This window comes from Pygoscelis adeliae, unplaced genomic scaffold (genome assembly GCF_000699105.1).
Source record: "Pygoscelis adeliae isolate BGI_AS28 unplaced genomic scaffold, ASM69910v1 Scaffold174, whole genome shotgun sequence".
NCBI classification, from domain to species: Eukaryota; Metazoa; Chordata; class Aves; order Sphenisciformes; family Spheniscidae; genus Pygoscelis; species Pygoscelis adeliae.
In genome coordinates, this window is record NW_008824676.1 from 6,645,698 (window position 1) to 6,664,627 (window position 18,930).

The 18,930-nt window shown below is 36.4% G+C and overlaps 1 protein-coding gene across 1 annotated transcript in view; it reads right to left on the minus strand.

Moving 5' to 3' along the window:
* The window catches only part of ANGPT1 (angiopoietin 1), a 184,093-nt gene that overhangs the window by 42,324 nt on the left and 122,839 nt on the right, over positions 1–18,930 (minus strand). Inside the window, exon 7 of the mRNA XM_009323104.1 lies at positions 3,183–3,349. Coding sequence (XP_009321379.1) covers positions 3,183–3,349 — 167 coding nt within the window. The remainder of the gene's footprint in view (positions 1–3,182; positions 3,350–18,930) is intronic.

The following is an 18,930-nucleotide window of genomic DNA, read 5'->3' on the forward strand; positions in this document are numbered from 1 at the left end:
ATTCTGGCAAGCAAAATAAAGAGTTTTTATGTCATAGGATGAATTCTTGTAATAATTTCTAAAAAAATCCAACATAATTTTGTTTTGCAAAATGTCTGTTGGACATATATCTGTCTGGACTAGGCACTAGTGCATTTGTCAAGCATGAAAAACAATTTAGATTTTCATGTGGCTTACACTTCATTTTTTCCAGAACTGTCACCATGTCACTTAGTTATTTTCTTTAAATATTCAGATATGTTTGAGCAAAAATAATTGATGAATTCATCTGAAACCCAAAGGGCGAACAGAGATGGACAGAACCTTTTTATCTCTTCATGTTTCCCTCTCTGTTTATTCCAGAATAATGTGAATGGAACTGATTCCCCGTTCCCTAGACAGAGGAACTTCACTTGTACCGTAAGGAGGTCACACAGACAGCATAAGTAGAGCTCATTCTGGCCTTTAATTGGACTATGGAGTTCGACAGGAACCAAAACTGCAGTCATTAGTCCCAAGTCAAATCCTTCTGATTTTTGTGGAAAAGTGACTTGAACATGGATAGCGGAATTTATCCCTGTTACTCAACATTATCCTTTTTGAGGCCTGTACACCCTTTCTGATTTAATTTCTACACTTTTGAAATACTTCTTTTTTGTTTTTCTTGTTCAGCAAGAAGAATTTTCATGGATCAGTTTTCACAATTGTTTCCATGTTCAGAAAATACGGTTTATATCACCAAAAGATCTCCCTTTCTTCTATGAAAGTGGGTTTACTTTCCTTTCCGAAATACTTCCCTGTTCATATAGACAACCTGGAGACCTAGACTGATTCAGGATGATTTTCCAGGGCTACTCTGCTGACCATCAGCATATTAAACCTAATCTATTTAAGAAACCTCCAAGTGCCTGTGTTATCAGCCAAGGCAGAGAAGCAAATCCTATGCCCAAGTCCTTTAAAGGCTCTTTCTTTGAGGCAAAGGTTATTACAGATGACAAAAGACATATCAAAATTTGAATAAAGTTTAAATCTTGGGCTAGGGCTTGCTCTTTCGCCTTCGAAGTTAGTGGCACACCACTATTCATGTCTGTATGGATAGACTTTCTTTCCCAACAAACTAACATGGACTTGCTCACAGTGTGTATTGGAAAAAGTCCCTGCTCCATGGGATCCCACAGTTGTGTTCGGGAATTGCCTGGGAAAGTGCTACTTGGAACAGGCTTACTGTGCCAGGAAAAGGGCAATCAATTAAATATACATAGGCAACTGCACATAATTTATTAAGCCCATGTCCTGGTCCTGGTTGGTAGTTAGCACCTGAGGCAGTCTCAGGTCACAGTCCCCAGCAGAGTTCCCAGACTGTTGGAGGGAACAACGGTGCAGCCCTTCCCCAAAATTCCTTGTCTCTTCTTCTACTTGGACTTATGATAGGCAGAAATCCCTTAAGCATTTCCAAGTTGCTCTACTATCTTACTACAAACACAGTCTAGCATTTTGAAACAAACCAAGAAATTCTCTCGCTATTTTGCCATGAATGAACCCAGATGAGTGCTGAAAATAAATCCTTCCTTAACATAAGCTTTAGTATAAGTTAAATTTTCAACATCCTTCCAATTCCTCAACAATACATGTTGTCCCTATTCAGTACAGAGTAAATATGAGCAAAAAAGACACTGTTTTTCTTAGCAAATTCAGCCATCTTAATTCACCCTCTGAGTAATACTCCTGGCATCTTCTCTGATTTTCATCGTAATTTTTAGAGCTATGTGTAACTTTGTCCTTTGACATTTTACCTCACTTGACAAGTATTTGTCCCATCTTTTCCTTACGTTTTTGAACAACTTCTACTAATGTTTAAGGCCTCACATTAACCACTTTTACACTGGTGTTTTTATGTTTTGTATAAGTACTTCTAGCCTCTGTTTTTAGAAATTTCCTTTACTTATATTTACTCTTTGCCTAAGAGAGCCTCAGAATGGGTGCTCCACCTTCTCAAATCTGGGGAAACGGCATGCCATGGGCAGTACCAGGCACAGCATTACTGGAGGCAATGGAGGACAGAGCTGTCCTTTGTGTGCCATGGGATAGTCCTTGCTTTATGCAGGAGCTAAACTAATACAGATTGCTTTTAAATGTAGCTTTTGGCTTCTACACTATGCAGTAGTGCCCTCTGACAAACACCAGAGGACAGGGCCACTACTTTGTGTCCCACCTGGGCAGAGTCCTGTCAGCAGAAAGAGCAAATTGCTCTCACTTCCATTTCTCTGGAGGCCCAGGGGGGAGGGAGGCAATCAGCATTTCTGAGAATCAAGTTACTTGAATTTAAAAATCTGAATACCAACCTAGTTTCACATGCTATGACTTGAATGTTTGGTTTTACAGTATTTTTGTTTCTCTCCTAAGTTTTATGCTGGCTAGATGTGCTGTAATAAATAATTTAGGCTATTTTTCTGGGTTTCATTTTCTTTCTCCAGCATTATACTCTCTGTTCAGATGAAGCAATGATTTAAAAAAAATTAAAATTAAACCATCCATATCTCTTGTGTCTCCAAGTTTTTTTTCTTTTTTTAATAAGCAGATTTAAGTTTCTTAATCTTTCATCTTAAAAAAAAAAGAGAAAAATATTATTGGAAAAAGTTTTTATTTCATATGTCTTTTTCAAACTATAATAAATGGCTTGCTGCTGATGATGTTGAATCAAGGCTATCCGGTACCTGACACTTTGTTTTGTGTTTTATCTCCTCACAATAAGATCCAGCATTCTGTTTTTCCTCTTCATTTACACTGAATTTTTAGTTTGGAAAGATCAGATGTCTTAACAGCATTTTTGGTTTTTTCTTCCCATGTTCATTGTTTCAGTTTTATGCTTCTGAGGTAGAAATCCTTCAAGTTGTAATGAAGAATCCATATCCTTTTTCTATTCAATCAGTTTTGAGTTCTGATGGTCTCAGATATGCTAAAAGTTATACAATTTTTTAACAGTTCTACCAAACAGCATGATTAATAGATCATCCCTTGTTCTCAGATATGTTAGTTTTACTCTAATTTTGCATCACTGAGAAATTAGATTTCTATTTTTAACCTCTTTATTCACTTTCAATGAAAATCAGTATCATATTATTGTCCTTTCTCATATTTAACAAGCGAACAATGAATAATATTTATTACTCAGTAGAGTCAAAAGAATTTCAATAGATTCTTACCTGTAATTCTGCTTTTCATTTCCTATGTGAAATCTGTCATACTGTGAATATGCCCGGTTTCCTTCCCAGTCCATTAATTCAATTCTTAGAGAATATTGCCTCTGACTTGTTATTGCAAAGATAAATTCATTTCCCAGCCAATGTTCACCTGACGGGCTACCAAAACCCTAGAAAAAAGTTGGCAAAATAACTAGATGTAATTATTGTAATTGGTAGAATCTTTATACAATAATAAAACCATCATTATATTTTACCTATACATTCTAATTACTGCTCATAGCTTTCTATGCTCCTGTTTGACTACCTCTAAAATGAGTCTACTAATACGTACCGTGTAGGAGTGTCATGCAGTTCAACTGATATTTGAAAGGGCAGCTGAGGTTATCAGTTGAAAATCACTTTCCAATTACAAGATATTAATAGTATGATGCTGTATTTGCACATCCTTCAATGGGAATACTGGACATAGTCATATTCTATAATACATATCATATGGTGTTAGTTCTATTAAGACAATTAAGTCAAAACAGAATTCTGCTATACACTATAAAAGGTTAAAAGGAGTTTAAATTAGCCTAGATTATACACTGAATTTAAGTTAGCTGTGGATGATAGCTCAGGATTTAATCTCTAAAGAAGAGTGGACCATTCCTCTGCTGTCGAGTATTTGCCACAACTGAAGGAAGGAGGGGTTTAGTTTAAAATCTTCTGTATCTAAGACCTGCTGGACAGGGCAGTGTCTGTGAGTGATCCTCAGTTGTAACATTTATTTACTTCATTCTTGGTCCACTAAAGCTCATATTGGCTGAGATTTTGGCTACTACAAAGTTTTTTTTTTTCTCACCCTGCTGAGATGAAATAAGATATCTATATATGTTTTGATACTTTGAAATCTTTAACTCAAGGAGTTAGGAGTATTTCTATAGACTACCCAAAGCACAGGAGAGGGTACTGTAACTTTATGTTCTAAGAATGAAAAATAAACAGCAGTAAAATATTTAAGGTCCATAACTCTCCTCACATTTCATATATTCAGATGATCTTATTTCCAGTTAAGCAAAGTATACAATTTTCAAACATGGAAAAATAATAATAAAAGACAAAGTATAACCAGTTTTCAAAATGTATTCCTAGACTTATATTTTTGTGCATATTCCAGGTTCTAAAGTTGTTTAAATTTTAGTGAATATTTTACTACATTAAATTTAAGGTTTTATTTAATGTCAATAATTTAATTTACTATATATTAAAATTATTTTTCTTTATAAACTATTAGTTCATACCCGAGAAATCTTAGCTCTTTTTTTGTTCTCTTTAAACAATAAAAATTATTTTAAACCGTAATTTTTACTTGTGAAGAACTATTTCAACATGACTATGCCTATTCATATTTCTTAAGCTAGGAAAAATGGGAACAGGAAATCTGCTGGTTTGCTTGCAATGATGTGCTGGGAGTGTTTCAGAAGACCCTTGTGAAAATTTCCTGATCAAATTAAATGAAAGATTGGATTATTTTCTTTCGTGTGATAAAAACCCACCCTCTGTTACTAAGCTATGACTGCCAGATATAAGAAAGAAATAAACAATAAAACAATCCTGGTTTTGGAATAGCTTAGGCTGTATCCAATCTCAAATACTTTCCTTTGTCATTCATTATAGGAAGTTACTTTCCCTCTGCACTCCCCATCATGGTATTTAACAGACAACATTTGCTCTCAGATCATTAATTAAACCATGCGATCTGCCATTGATTGAGTCAGTATAATTTTCAGGAATAAGTTTAAACATTTCCAGAAAGTGCATATTTTTTAAAGGGGGGTTAAAGTTAAGTGAATTCCTTGGGACTAGAAGTTAGCTAATGGGAAATGTGTCTGTGAGACACATTGGCAAGAAATCGATCTCTATATGATGTTTCAGTCACATCCTAAGGTGAGATGGAAACACTGAAAGTACAGCCCTCTCTCTCTTTTGTTCTTTATTGCATTGCCCTAGCTCCAGCCCTGACTAGTTGGGTCTGTTGAGGACAAAATCCTGCCTCCCCAGAGGCCATGCGGCAGCTGAGTGAAGCTGCAGTATAGCTAATACTTCACTCAGGCAATACATAGGTATACCAGCTGCAAACTTCTAAAGAAACTTAATTTTAAAAAATTAGAAGCTCAAAAGTTTATGACTGGATCAAAAAAATATAAAATGGAGGGATTTTTTTGTTGTTTCTACAGGGAATTACATTAGAAAACACTCTACTCAGGAGTCATTTATGTTTTAACTAGCCTACCTGAGCAGATATTTGGTGCTCCCTGATACTAGAAGCTGAGAAGACATGCCTCGTTTGGCTATGCTGAGCTTAGTACACTAGGTTATGTTTCGCATAAGCATATCTGACTTTTGGCTCGGAGACCATCAAGTGATACACGTGGACAAAGTGTTTAGTCTGCGAGAACTGAAATTCGGTAGTCTGTGGTGAGTCTCCGAGAAGCCTCAAACTGAAATATGGGAGGATACTATTAGCTGGCTTTTCCTTTCCTGCACATTATTTCATTATATACTCTTTGTCAAGTAGATTATTTCATATGTAAGTCCCTGTAAATAGTGGTTGCAGCTAATACTGGTGATATCTTGCTTTGACCGCATCAGTTTTCCAGTGTGAGCTCCTGCTCCTCAAGTTTTCCCATGATGATGCTTCTGTATCTCTCACCTACTGCTTTGATCGCATTCGCATGCATATTTGGCTTCATACATACTTCCTAAAATACAAAAGCTTGTTCCTCACCTGCATAAACCCTGTCTACAGCTGACATACCCTTCTGTAGTTTTCATTGTTTTCTATCTATTCCTTTGATCCTTTCCATCTCCTTGCCTTGTCTCTCTGCCCTATGACTGTCACACATGGTCTCTCCCGTTCTAGCAGCTTTGGCAGTGTCATACCATAGTCGTCAGAGGTTTGTCTCTGACATCCTCTTTCATCAGTGGTCATTGCCACTTGTCTCAGAGGAAAGGAAAATATGCTCTGCTGTGACTACCTGACAGGCAGTTTGTGTCCCTAAAATCCAGAAGGCAGAAATTGGAGCATAGGTGTTTATATACCAGCCAAAGTACATTTCTTTGCAGTCTACATGGTTTCTTATTCACAGAAGATATATTATTATTATTCTTATCAGCTGTCTCACTTTAAAAGAAGATTTTCAGGAAATCCTTTCTCCCTTTTTCCCAGCCCTGGCAAGCTGAGGGGACTCCCCTTTGAACTGTGGCTCTATTGAATTATATTTGTCTTATCTTATTTAGATTACAGCCTATTCAGGACGTAATACATGTGGCTTTTTTAACATTATGTGTTCCCATATGTGTTCTATATAAACTCCAGACACCATATATAATTATTCTGAAATAATAATAATTTTTCTTCTTCGCATTTACACTTCCTTCTCCCTTTTCGCATGTGTTATTACACTAAGATGAAAATCTATCACTAAGTGGTTTGCTCTCCTGACCAGAGGAAATGAAGTTGCAGCAAAAGGGAACAGAAGGAATATAAAAAGGAATATAAAAAATTATGAGGAAAGCCACCGCATTAGTTACAAAAAACTGAATCCTACTATAACAAGCTACAATACTGAAACTCAGATTAGAAATGCCTAGACTAAGAATGATTTTTTTTTTCTGGTCAGGAGCAACTTCTTTTTAAACAAACTTCTTGTTCTTATGAAAAGAAAACCAAGGAAGTAAGTTGAATATAAAACATATCTCTGAAGCAAGGAATGTTCCTACTTCTCCTAAGGAGAAGTATGGTATTTTATTAAACACCTAATATGGCTGGGAAAAGAAATAAACAAACAAACAGGCACTCAGAGCTTTCATAGATCTAAACCAGAGAGGAGCAGTACACTTCTGTTAAGCACAGAGTTGGGAACAATTTCTTCAAGTATAATTTTATTATGCCAAACTCAACTGTTTCCGACCTGTATTTAGTCTGCAGTTTACTGCCTTTATTTCAGACCTGAAGAAAGACTTGCATGCTTGCTGTTTTTCCCAGATACTTTGACTGACTTAATAACTACACAGTTTTCCTTGTTTGTATCTTAGTTAGACTGTCGCTGCTACAAGAACACTACTACTTTGACAAGATATGTAAGATGTTGTATGCATTAGCCCAAAAAACCTGAAAAACATGATTTAACTTTTTGTTTCCATTCCCAAGCCTGAGGTTGGCAAAGAAAATAATGTGCCATGTTCTTTTGATTTACCTTCAAAATCTTTAGCCTTCAAAGTGCATTTCAGAATTTTATCTTTAAATACAAAGTCTTTTTTTTTTTCATCAGCCAGAAAACTTAAGGAAACAAGCTTGTGCAATTTTTATGCCCACCTGTCCTTTATTTTCGTGCAATACTTTTTGAACACTTTTGAGGTCGGGATAGAAATCACACAGACCTGAAGTTCAACAAGGTTTCAGGAGAACTGGTGCCTGGGATGAGCTGCTGCTGGGAGAAATGCTGAAGCAGAAGCTCAGCAGCTGCCTATTCCAATTGCCTATCAGCAGGCGCAGACCAGCCAGCCAAGCTCAGACGCTGAGCATGTATTGCCTCGGAGGACCTTTAGACATCTGGGAGAGATTTGAGGGACATAAAAGGGGAACTCAAGCTATTGCTACAGAGAATCTTAGAAAATAATAGGGATTCGGAAGATTTTTAGTAACAAGAATGGGACTTCTCTATGGGACACAGGACAAAAATCCACAGAAAAGCAGATCTCATTAATTTTGCTGTTCATGAGACAATTCAGTAATTGTTCAGTAATGAAAATTCAGTAATGAAATCCAAGCATTTTGGTTAACAGAACACTTATGTTTACACTGCTGCTCAAATCTCTGGGGTCCCAAGTGATAAGATGCCTTCAGCCTTGCCTTAGACTGTGCTTGTCATCTTCTATGGACAAGGAGTTTTGTTTTGACAATGCCTTAAGGCATAGTGTTAAATCTTAAAAGTTAACATTAGGAGTCAACTATTCCAGACCCATAGCTATATTGAAATGTGTTTGTTTCCCAGTACCTATGTACTCTGTCAACATAGTCATTGTTTTTTGCATTCATGTTGCTATAGCAAATATTTCCAGAATTATTTGTGTTAAAGTTTTGTACTTAAACTCAAGGAAGTACATGAGGTGATCCAAGTCATCCTCAGCTATCAATCTACTACGAAAAGGAACATCTGTATTTCATGAATGTGCTTGTAGTTAACTACATTTTAAGTCCCTCTGAAACCCAGTGGGTTGTAAGCACTGTTCCAAAATTGCATTTTAAATGATTAAGAGAAACTATTTTGTTATTAGCTTTCTATATTTTATTCATTTTATGTTTCCAAGTAGAGGGATTAATTCTTTAAACTTTACATTTTATTCCAAAAATACTCATTTTGCTTTTCCCTTGAAATTTGCATAACATTTTGGGATGACTGACAAATCAGAGACTTTAAGTTCCCAAAAGGGTGCTTAATGTAATAGGGGAAGGTAAGAAATTTCCAAAAGTTTTCAGAATTCTCTTACATTTTCCTCATTAACACTCTATGGAAGTTGGGAGAATATAGCAGGGAAATATGCTTACATTATCATAATATGCTTTCTTAACTGTCCACTACTAGCCACAAACAAGATACACAAATCTTTGCACTGACCTAGCATAGATTATTTTAATGTTTCATTTTATTTTTCACAAATGGAAAACATTTATATTTTTGCTGATGAAAATTGCATTAAGACCAACTTTTGGCAAAGTTTGATCTGAAATAAGTCAGTTAAAAAGTCATAAAAATCACAACCAATTAGTAAAATAGGTTTTTTATCAAGGAATAATCAGGTGATGTTTTGTACTACATTTAGAATAGATTGTTCTTGTAGACATGATAACACTTGTTTTCAGAGCACAGAAATGACACAAAATAGAACCTTACTGACAGTTCTAATCCCATTTATGTACTAGGATGAAGCAAAGGAGTTTTCTGGTTCCTTATGCCTATAACTATATAGTAAATTGTATAAATTCTGACATAGTGCCCAACAGTTACATAAAAAAATAAATAGAGTAATTTGTTGTTCCTTTGTATGCATTAAAGTACTTAGAACCAGGAATCACAGACAAAAGTACATGATTTTATAATGTTTACTCTAGATGACATCCAGGTTCTACATCACCTCATTTCCAATTGCATGGTGATTAACAGAATCAAAACTACTAAAGCAGTCATGAGTACAAAGAAACAGAATTCAATACTGGTTTTAAAAATGACCTTAAGAATTTACAAAGTTGATACTTATTCAAAAATAATAAGTAGGGTGCAAAAGAGTTTTATTAGCTTTGGCAAAATCTGTGGGGGTATTCTGCTTGAATCATGTTACTCCAAGTTCATTAAACAATTATCTCTCTTACTTTATTTATTTTGTCTGATAATGCTCATAGGAAGCTTTGACTTTTTATAGACAAAACAAAATTGAAACCAGACACAGTCAGTATATCCTATGGGTTCATCTCCTGTCAGACAATTCACTGAATAAAGCAGATAATAATTCAGTGTTTTACAGCAGCAGTGTCTTCCCAGAAGCCATAAAGAATATTCAGCTCCTTTTGCCTTAGCTGAGAATGTGGAATGGATTTTGTTTAAGAAGATAATTTTTATAAAGATCAGTATACGTCTTCATTTCCATCATGTTGAATTATTCATTGCATTATTTGAAATAAAGATGTGGTCTATAGAAATGACTTCAATTTCCTCAGAGAACAAATTTGTTAAATAATGTTAACTTAAAAGAATGGGAAAATAATACTAAATATTCAGAACTGTTTCTATGAAATACTAACAATTATTTGGTGGCAAGTTTTAAAGATATGTTTAGATTGAATCCAGAGGTACCTTCTCAAAAGACTAAAACAAAAACTAAGTTATTGTCAGTTTAAATAAAGATCTAAATGTCTGTATAATCATTCAAGTTTGAAAAGTGTGTCTCAAAATCTTACTCATATCCTGCAGCAATTCAGGCTGTTGTACTTCATTCTAGACCAAATATATTAGCAGAAATACAGAAGTTAGGTTCACTTTCTCCTTTCTCCTTCTCAAACACACAGCATCAGTAGTAGCAGACTTCCTGATGAGGAAGAATCACAGTGACAGAATCCAGGTTTGAGGTGCAAACCTTACACAAATGTTCCCTCTGGCTAGGCAATGGGCCCCAAACAGCTCAGTTTCCTGCAGTGACCCAGATACAACAGCCTGTGCATCTTCCTCAGGCCTGGATTTCAATCTAACTTCCTTACTGTTTAACTAAAACCAGGAGAGTATCTCCTGCTGAGACAAATTACGTTGAGAGCCTCTCTCCCAAACCACCTTCTTCACTCTAGGACAAGTGGATCCTGGGAATATACAGACACTTAGCGCAGCTCCCAGTAAGTGCATCCCAGGGAGGTGGTTATGTTTTAAAGGAAAGAAAACTCATTTTTTGTATTCTAAGAAAGATGAATTGGGAGCTTAAGAGAACTTTCTATTTTGTTCTTTGCAAAGAAATAAATTGTATGGTTTAGGGCTAAAAATTCAAAATCTAAAAAAAAATCTAAAAAAAGGTACTTTTTTTTCACTTCAGGCAAAAAGAAAGAACTTTTGGAGGTAGGACTTAATTCTCTTTTCTGTTCAAAAGACACTGATTCATCCCTGATAGCAAAGATGCACATGACTAGGAGCATAGATGCTACAGGAAAGACCAACAGTCAAACCATCTGTATGTGAGTTTGAGCGGGGACTTGAATCTCAGCCCCATAATCCATCTAAATACTCCAAGCATCAGACTTATAGGTTGCTCTTTTCTCTCCTGCTTGGGCTCAGCTGCTACACTAAATAGCTGAACAAGAATAGAAGATGACTGACGCCAAAGTCAAAAAGTTAGATTGCTAATTTTACACGAGCCCCAAAGTGAAGGGCGGCTCCAGTGAGTCCCAAATGGAACAGATTAGGCAGGAGATGCTCCTCCCTAAAGAGAAAGCTGTTCCATGATGAAAGCACACAACTATCATTTGGGAGGACCTCTGCTACAATTCTACTGAAAGTTCAAATCACTAATTTAAAAAACAACCTCTCAAAATCTCACCTGGCTCTTGTAAAATGGCATTTCCATCTTTTGGTTAGAAAGTTTCTTTAATAATATTAATCTTTTTCATGGTGCTCTGCTACAGGCTGTTAGCATAATTAAGCTGAATCGTGATATTGTTACATAAAATTTACTAAGTTTTACATGTAAGGAATACCTTACATGGTTATATTAACAGCCTTTGGAAGACCACATGAGTCTTACCAGTATACATTAATGGCGTTAAATTGAAGCACTGGTGGCAGAATAGGCACAAGTATATAGCCATATGTCAACACAACACTTGAAACTAAAGTTATCCAGTAACTTTTGCATAGGGAAGACTCTGCTGACTATAACACGTTTAAAACACAACTGTGCTCCAACACAAAATTGTGTTTAATTTTACATCCAGAAATATTCCCCAAAATAAAGAAGATGCTTCCTTGTGTGGTAACATCTTCCCTGGTGCCCAATCTAGTGATCCAAAGCCCTCTGAAACAAATATTGTTTCACTCTTGCTCCCTTAGATCATACTGTTGAAATGCACACTGTAGATTAAGCCTTGGTCAGGACGAGAATAGTTTCACGAGCATGTTTTCATAAAACTTAATATGGTCTCTCACCACTTTGATATCATGTCTATCTCCACTGGACATGCTGGATTTAGATCTCAGGAGAAGCAGAGAACATGCTGGCTCTTTTTATAACACTGATGAAAGTGACAATTATCTGAGTAACAGTTGCAGTCAGAAGTGGCTTTTTATTAAACTAGCATGACATGTCATTCTTTATCACAGAAGAGTGGGTCTCCATGAAAGGCGTTACTCACACAATATCTTAATACACATTCCAGTCACCAAAAATCATTTCCTTATATCCAAATTACTTGGTAAATGTTTGAAAAAAAACAAATTACTTCCACGTCATCTATTCCAGTCCCTTGAAGTAAATTATTTTTTTCAGATGTAAGCAACTTATAACTCATGACTTTGAAGTGTACTATCATAAGAAATGTATTTGTGACTTTGTTACAAAATTATTCATCTGAAGTGTACCATTTTTATCCCCTTGTACTCATAACTCACTCTCAAAAGCTTATCCATGCAACATAATAATTCCACACCACCACCACCAACAACAACCTGTCTTGTTTGTTTACAGTACAGAAGCAACATGCCTTCTGTCTTTTCCAAGGGCATGCATTCCCTAGTTCTTGCCTTTCTCACAGGTCCATCCTGTCCTCAAATCCTTCATTTCTGCAGGAAGGACCATGCTGATATTGCAAGGCACTTTTAAAATTATTCACGCTACTGGCAGGGAAAGAACGTGAAGCTGTTTCTGCAGAAGAAATTATGGGTTATACCTCCAGCTAGCTAGCTGGATGGATGTAGTACAGATAGTGTTATGAAGGCTCTCCTCCTTCCACAAAACTTTCTGTATTCCTTTCCTATTCCCAGGTTATCTTCAAAATGTCTCTCCATGTTCTTTGAACCAACAATTCTTTCCCTCAGAAATGTTTCACTAAGCCACAGGGGGAAGGAGAAGCTGTGAAGAGTGCTCTGAACAACCCCTACTGCTCTGCTAAGCAGAAGAAAGCAAACCAGAATAACCCATGTGCTAACAGTAAAAGCTTCTCAGCTCTGAAAACAAGGCAGCCCTGTGCAAACTGCCGTTTGAGAATGGCCTATTACCCCTAACTGCTTGGGCATTATTTGTAAAATATTATTTGAGTCAGACCAAAACTCCACTAAAATGTAGCGATGAGGGTCTTGTGTCACAAGACTGTGTTCACACACAGGCCGTGGCCCTATTCAATGTGCTAATACAGGTATGGCCTAGGAGCTGAGAAAGAAGGAATTGATTCAGATAGGAGTAAAATCTGCTTCCACTGGATCCCTCCTGTGCAAAACAGGGAAACACAAAAACTCTCATTGGAAGGAAGACACAGGTTCTTATTATAAAATCCAGTTAGCTAATTATCAGGAGCAGCTGTATATCTTTGCTTTTGGGGTGATCCTTCATAGCCAAACAATTTGGGGGTAATAACAGTGAAGATGAAAATTTATGTCCATATGAGATCAATCAGCAATCATACTTTTAAGGTTTACGTATCTGACCATATGTACATTAAGCGGAATATTTTGTTGCTTTGCTCATATTTCTTTGAGTTACTGTTTATGACCAAAAAATAGATGAATATAGCTCAAGTCAAAATCAATGGAGGAAACCTCTTACTGTCAAAAAACCACAGGCCTGTTGGTAGCTAGGAATCTGTAGCTAGTATGTGTATGTACATTTTCCACATGATGATAAAGGTTTCTTAATTTTAAATTCCTGTCAAAATTACAAATCGTTATCTGAAAAGCTGATTAATGTTTTAATTCCTGTGAACAACAGCAGCATCTTTCTAAATCTCCCTAACAGAAGTTAGGTGAAGTTAGTTTCAACAGCCACTGACATCCTGTGGACCCAGGGAGCTGCATCATACGCTTGCAGTGGAATATACATTTTAGGTCCCAGCAATCTCTTTTCTTTAGTCTAAAGGGAAAAATTTAGCATGAATGAAGATCCAAAATATGAGCTTTCAGCAAACTCACTGAATATGGAATAGTCACAGAAAGAGCAGTTACCATCTTCAGAGCTGTTTGATAGTATTTGAGTTCTCTTTTAAAGAACACAGGAGTATGGCAAATGTATCAATAATGTCAGACTACTGTGAATGCAAGAAGTGTGAAGATTTTGTGGTCATATCAATGCATAACATAGCTTAAATACTTATAATCCAGAAAAGGATTTAAAATTAATTCAGAATAGCTAGCTTTAACAAAACCAAGAATTATGAAAGATATTATTTCCACAATATGAGCATTCAAATTATGAGCAAATTTATTTTTTCTGTCAAGAACATTCTCCTCAGCCAAACCATATGTTTTATGTAATTTTTGTTTTAAAAAAAAACACATCTGAAGTTGTTTTCCACTAAAATAGTGGAACAAGAATCATGAAGCTTACAAAAACAATTTTAAAATGTGCCTTGTGCATTGCTTTTTACTCAGTCAACCTCTCACTTGAAAAAGAGAGCGATGAACATAATAATCTAATGTGACTAGAAGGGGTTGGAGCTCTGTCTGTAGTTGTTTGATTCTTCAAGTGTTTGGGGAGAAAAAAGAATTTGCACAATTTTTGTAAATGGACAAAACTGCATCAGAGAAATATCCATCATCAATTAATGTTCCAAAAGGGAACAGTACAACAGCTTGAGTTTTTGCCTCTTTGCTCAGGTCAAACACAACGTTAATTGTGGTAAGAACCTATTCTGAAAAAGAAAAAAAGTGCAAATAAGTATTGCTACTGAAGCAATATGGAACAAAAAAAATGTCAGAGTTTAGAGGCAGGAGAGGTGGGCAGAAAGAATGATAACAAAACTGGAAACTGGAACCGAACCTTTCACAAGAGAAATTAAAATAAGACTTAAAACAGAGGGAGACCATAAAAGAAATTAGGAGACCACATTTTAAAACAGGAGCTGGACACTTTGCAAATAAGAATTAAATGTAAGTAACATCTGGAACTTTTCAGAATGAACTGAAAGAAGGTACTAAGAAATAAAATCTTTGTTGGAATGGTAACTCTTGTTATGAATAATTCAGGTAGATCTAGATGCCCAAATACACAACTTGCAGTCTGTAGGACTTGCAAGGACTGGTAAGGTGAAAACATGAGATGACCAGCAGCCTGATTGTCACAAACTAGAAGGTCTTCCAGGAAATGGGTGGGACCTATGTCCAAACTAGACCTTACTCACAGAGATGAACTGTAGGAAGTATATCAAAAAGGGTAAAAACCATCATGCCTAGAAGGAAATCAAAGACTTACAGTCTGAAAAGTTGTTCAGCTGTCTTTTAGGTAAGCAGAAGACATGGATCACCAGACTTGTTATACTAGTTATAATTTACTGAGGCTCAGAAGATAGTCAGATTATTCCAGACAACATAATGTAAATGCCCACTAGAACTGCATCCAGAAATACTTCCTGAGAAAGTTCTGGTACCCACCTCTGAGGTCTGGCTCTCAGTGTGCTGCAGAATTTAAGCCATGGAAGAACATAAATTATCCTGCTCTAGCATCATATCATATTGGCACTATGGAGCTAGCCATCAATTTGACCCAACAGCTTTAAGGAGTAAAGAAAAAGAAGAAACCCCAACAGAAATGGAAGTGGTTTTGTAGATGTGCTTTTCAAGCACACACAAATGCTAGTGATGACTTCTGAGATAAGTTGGCAGCAGACTTTTTTTAAGCCCTGAACTGGTGTTGGACTCTTAGATGTTAATCAGGAACCTGAGATTAAGGGGGTGTGGAATTTACCACTGAACTTCATTCTTGCCTCAAAGAACCAAAAGAAAAACCAGCTGCTGGTCAGGAAAATAGGAGGTGGTTGCCATAAAGCTTAGAAATTCAGCTGTGAGTCTAATATGTACAAGTGATTCTAATCTAGCTCATGACATTATGAATGATTAAAAAAGTGATAGCTTTCTTTCATCAGAGGAAGGAAAATAATAATACTGTAGCAATAAAGGCATGCAGCACAATTAAATACTGACATGCAGGAAAAAAAACTGGCTAGGAAAAGGATTGTTGTGGGCTGGCCAAGGCACGTAATTTCAAATGCCTATTGAGAGTCTTTCTCCAATGACAGAAAGCAAGAAAATAATTTTAAAGGTCTGAGGAAGCCGCCAATAGACTTGACCCCCAAGAAGACCCCCTAGGAAACTGATAGTGAATGTTGGGCTATTGAACGTGGAATAACTTCTGTGAAATTCATGGGAATTATTAAACTAGACATGCTAAAAGGCTAGAGAATAGGGAATCCAATACTCCATCACCGAATTTGGCAAAAATGGAGACAGTGACTGGGAAAGGTGCATTCATCCAAGAACTGAAAAGCTGGAATTTGAGAAAGAAGTCTTAATAGCCAAGTTAGCACATGAACTAATCATTTGCTTGGATTTGATTATTGCTAATGACTGCCTAATAAATGCCAGAAACCGTGTCTTAGAAAGTAAGCTTGTGGAAACTCCCCTTCTAAAAGCAGCTCAGGTTTGCAGATGGTAAGCAATAGTTTTTTTTAATGATATTCTCCTTCTAGAAGTCAAAACTCTAATAGTGTTTTACATTCCCTCCTCAGGCAAGGAAATATGAAAAATGGTTGAAACCTGCCTCAGGATGATCTTAGCTGCTGCTGTTAAAGAAATTATTTGTTGCTCCACTTCAGATTTCTGATAAGCAACAAATAGTATAATGGAAAATCCATCGCAAAATGTGAAAGAACAGATGTAGTAGATACTGATAAGAAAAGAATGGGAGGATGAACTCACAGGGTTTCCTCTGAATTTCTTCCAATTAGTATTGAATGTACAAAACTGCAATGGCCCAAGAGATTCTGTAGTCAGAAATGAGGTCTAGAAGCAAAAGTAGAAATTACACTGCACGGCATAAGACTAATAACAAAACTGAACGATACTGGTAAGCACATATGCCACTAAGGAAGAAGATGGCATAACCAATCCTGCATAACAATAAACCTGCGTAAAAGGTTTTGTATTCATTACCAAAGAAAATATAACTTTATTTTCCAGAGTGGAGATTGGACGCCAATGAAAATGGAGCCAACAGAACAAAGAGAAAAAGTTAGTACCACTATTACTGTAGTCTCACTGACTTTGTGGCAGTTTATGTATGGATGTAGTTGTATACTTCCTACTTTCAAAAGATTTATGGCTACTTTATCTCTCTCTTAACCTGTTTCCTGTGTTGGTGTCTGGAAAATATATAGAACAGGAACTGAAGTACTTCCATGTAAGCTGAAGACACCAGCATGAAACTGAATCAAAGACAATGATTGCCTCAAAGTTTGTCTGCAGAATGGGTTGGTGCCAGGTGACTTCTGTAACCCAGCAGTGCTGTGACTCACCTTTGCAGAGTATACTCCATGCGCACCCTTTCCAAGCTACCTGCTGTAAGGATCTCGGCTTAGAGTAAAAGAAAATGTACAATGGCCTCCTAAAACTTGAACAGCCAATAACTTCTGAGGGCACTAGCAGTACCACAGGTTGGTGGCCTGAGTCCCTGTCCAGCTCAGAAGCTGGCAGTCAGTACTTGCTTGTAACTGAATAACTTCAACAGTTTTCCAGATTCTTTTCCAATAAGAACTAAATGCACTGAAACTAAAAGAAGCCCCAGAGACTTATTATCACTGTTATTATATTATTATGATATTGTTTATTTCTATTAGATTTGCGACCCTAGTGAGATACAAGCACAACAAGAGTGTCTTAGCAAATCTGGAAAGCTGTATCTGAACTATGGGCTGAGAGAACACTTTATAAGTTCAACCACTCCAAGTCAGACCAAGTACCATTGTGTCCCCCACCACACTACCCGGTTTTCATTGGAAGAAACACCAGGTAAATGTGTCAGGAAGGAGAGGGAATGTGATCCAACAGACACTACACACCCTTTCTGAACAATGAGGGAAATAAGTTAGTGGTGTCCTTGCCTTGAAGCACGTTGCACTGTCATATATTCCAGTAATCCACGGAGCATCCACCAGCCTCCATCATCCAACATTTGGTGATATAAGATAATCACAAAAGGGGGCCTAAGCTAGTTACTTTGGTGAAATGGTTCACAGAAGCAGAGACAAGCCTAAATCCCATCTTTTCTCATGACTTAGTTATAGGATAGCTATCAGTAAAAGTCCAAAACAGATCCTTTTTATTTGGTAGAAGTAAATGATCTCTTAGAAGACTATGGCATTCCTAAAGAGAAGCAAAATTAATTCAGACTGCCTGAACTAGACAAAACCAACATAATCTAATCCTAAACAGGTTCACACTGTTGTAAAGGAAAATTTGAGGAAAATGTCTGACTAAGTGAAGGGATATATATGAAAAAAGGCCACATGGGAAAAAGTTAAAAAGAAGGGCTGTTTTTATTAAATGGTCTAAGAAAAAGCACAGGAGAGAAAAACTGAGCAAATCTCAATAACTCATATGGTATGTATAAATTAAAACAGCCCGTATGTAGAGAACTAGTTAGGTTGCATATACAAATTCTAATTTCCTCATAAGTAGAACTGGTAGAATCTTCAACTTTTGATTCTCCCAAAATACATTGATGTTTTATATTTTATTTGACTCTGAACTGAAATAGAGCAGAACAATTTTCAAGTTTCCTGCTAAATTAAAACTTTATGAATTCTAAAAAAAATTTCCAAACTTGCAAATCCATTCAAAAATATCTGTTTGTCATTTTAATATTGTTTTTACTTCACATGTATTATGAAACAGATTACATCCTCTGGTTACCAGAGGATAGCAGAGGTAGCAGAGGTCTGAACCAAATGGTTAGTTTTTACCCCTATAATTTATACTTTCAAGTAATATAAATAAATATAAATATAAAGTAAATATAATATAAATATAAAGTAAATAAAACTGGCTGGATGGTCGGGCCCAGAGAGTTGTGGTGAATGGAGTTCAATCCAGTTGGCAGCCGGTCATGAGCGGTGTTCCCCAGGGCTCAGTTTTGGGAGCGGTCTTGTTCAATATCTTTATCAATGATCTGATGATTCTATGATTCT